The sequence below is a fragment of the Emiliania huxleyi genome, assembly GCF_000372725.1.
Source record: "Emiliania huxleyi CCMP1516 unplaced genomic scaffold EMIHUscaffold_5456, whole genome shotgun sequence".
NCBI classification, from domain to species: Eukaryota; Haptophyta; order Isochrysidales; family Noelaerhabdaceae; genus Emiliania; species Emiliania huxleyi.
In genome coordinates, this window is record NW_005197907.1 from 1 (window position 1) to 1,475 (window position 1,475).

Below are 1,475 nucleotides of genomic sequence, written 5' to 3' on the forward strand. Positions count from 1 at the left end.
GACGTGCGGATTTAGGCGGCGCACCAAGTCAGCGGTGCAGGCAATGAAAGTGGCTCCGTCCATCGAGGTTGCGCCACTTTCAAGAACCAGCACAGCTCCGCCCTGCACGAGGACATCGTCACATGTTCATACGGGTATCAGCGGCCTCAGTGCTGCGGTGGGAACACGGGGTGCGGGCGTACGGACGGCGCACTTGGCGAGCCTTGCAAGATCTGAAGGTGACGCCGACCAGCGAGATGTCGCCACGGGTCTTCCGAACGTACACTGCGCCGCCATACTACACACGGGCAAGGCGTCAGATGCCCCAAAAGGAGCAACGAGGGTTCGGCCGCGCACCATTCCGGACTCGCAATCAGTGAATGACACGTCCTGCATCGCAATATTGCCAGCGTTGTACACCTTCACTGCGCCGCCGTAACGTTCAGAACGCCCGTTCACAAAGCGTAGCGCGTACAGCGAGAGGCTGCAGCCGCCCTTTATGTCAAACATGCTTGAGAGCTTCTCGCCGTCGAGCGTCGCCCCCTCTCTGGTGCTGCGGACGGAGAGATGGATGTTGCCGTCGCATGTGCCCGAGGCCAGTACAAGAAGCGCGACGTCGATTCACCTGCCGGTCATGAACACACGTCACGTAGAGGCTGCTAGGAGAGGGGGTAGGGGAGGGCGGCGTGGCCGCTCGTCGACGATGCATCGTCCCACGCATCAGACCCCACACAGTGCCACGTCTGCATTCGCAACAATGAGCGAGACGAGCGAGGACGATCACCCGCCCAGCCAAAGTACGCACGCGGAGCGCGCGAGTAGCGTGCATGGGCCCGCGTAGAGCACCACCAGCCGCCCCTCCGACCACTTCATACTCCTCGCCTTGGAGGAAGGCTCCACCTCCACCACGTCGGGCTCGGGGCCGGCCGTGCCCGCCGTCCCGCCGGTGCCCGCCCCAGTCTGGCCGGCCTGCGAGCGAGGGATGGACGCCGGTGGGTGCCGTGGGCCGGCCGTGGCCGGCTGTGGCCAGCTCGGGGCCAGATGCGCGCACCATGGTGCGTGGCAAATACAGATACGGCTGTATCTGTATGCGTGGCAAATACTGTTGCACGCGTCTCCGGAGCTGCCGTATTTGCGCATATAGGGAGACATACAGCGGCAAATACGCTTAGCAAAACGTCTCTATTTTCGAAGCCCTTGCATCCGCACGGCCGGGGCGCTTCTCTCTCAATGAGCGGCATCTGTGCGCTGCTCTCACGCTGCCTGCCGTCGGCGGAGGAGGAGGAGCTCTGGTACGAAGGCCTGGACAGCGAGAACGGGCGGGGCGGTCCGTCCGACGTGGAGTTGCGGGTGCACGCTCTCGGTGTAGCCTGTGACCAGCTCGACCGCCGGACTGTCGTCGCGGCGGCGGCTGCATTACGCGACCTGGCGTGCGCGCCGCAGAATCAGGCGGCGATCGACGCGCATGGTGGGTGGGCCGCCGCCGACCGCGCCGG

General features: G+C 64.7%; 1 protein-coding gene across 1 annotated transcript; it reads right to left on the reverse strand.

Moving 5' to 3' along the window:
* Window positions 1–24: 24 nt before the first annotated feature.
* EMIHUDRAFT_124485 (hypothetical protein) lies at window positions 25–948 on the reverse strand (the record flags this gene model as incomplete). The annotated part of the gene is made up of 4 exons (XM_005765637.1): window positions 25–102; window positions 194–277; window positions 337–532; window positions 785–948. Coding segments are annotated over 4 exons (522 nt in total), but the record flags the coding sequence as incomplete, so codon positions are not given.
* Between the last annotated feature and the right edge of the window lie 527 nt (window positions 949–1,475).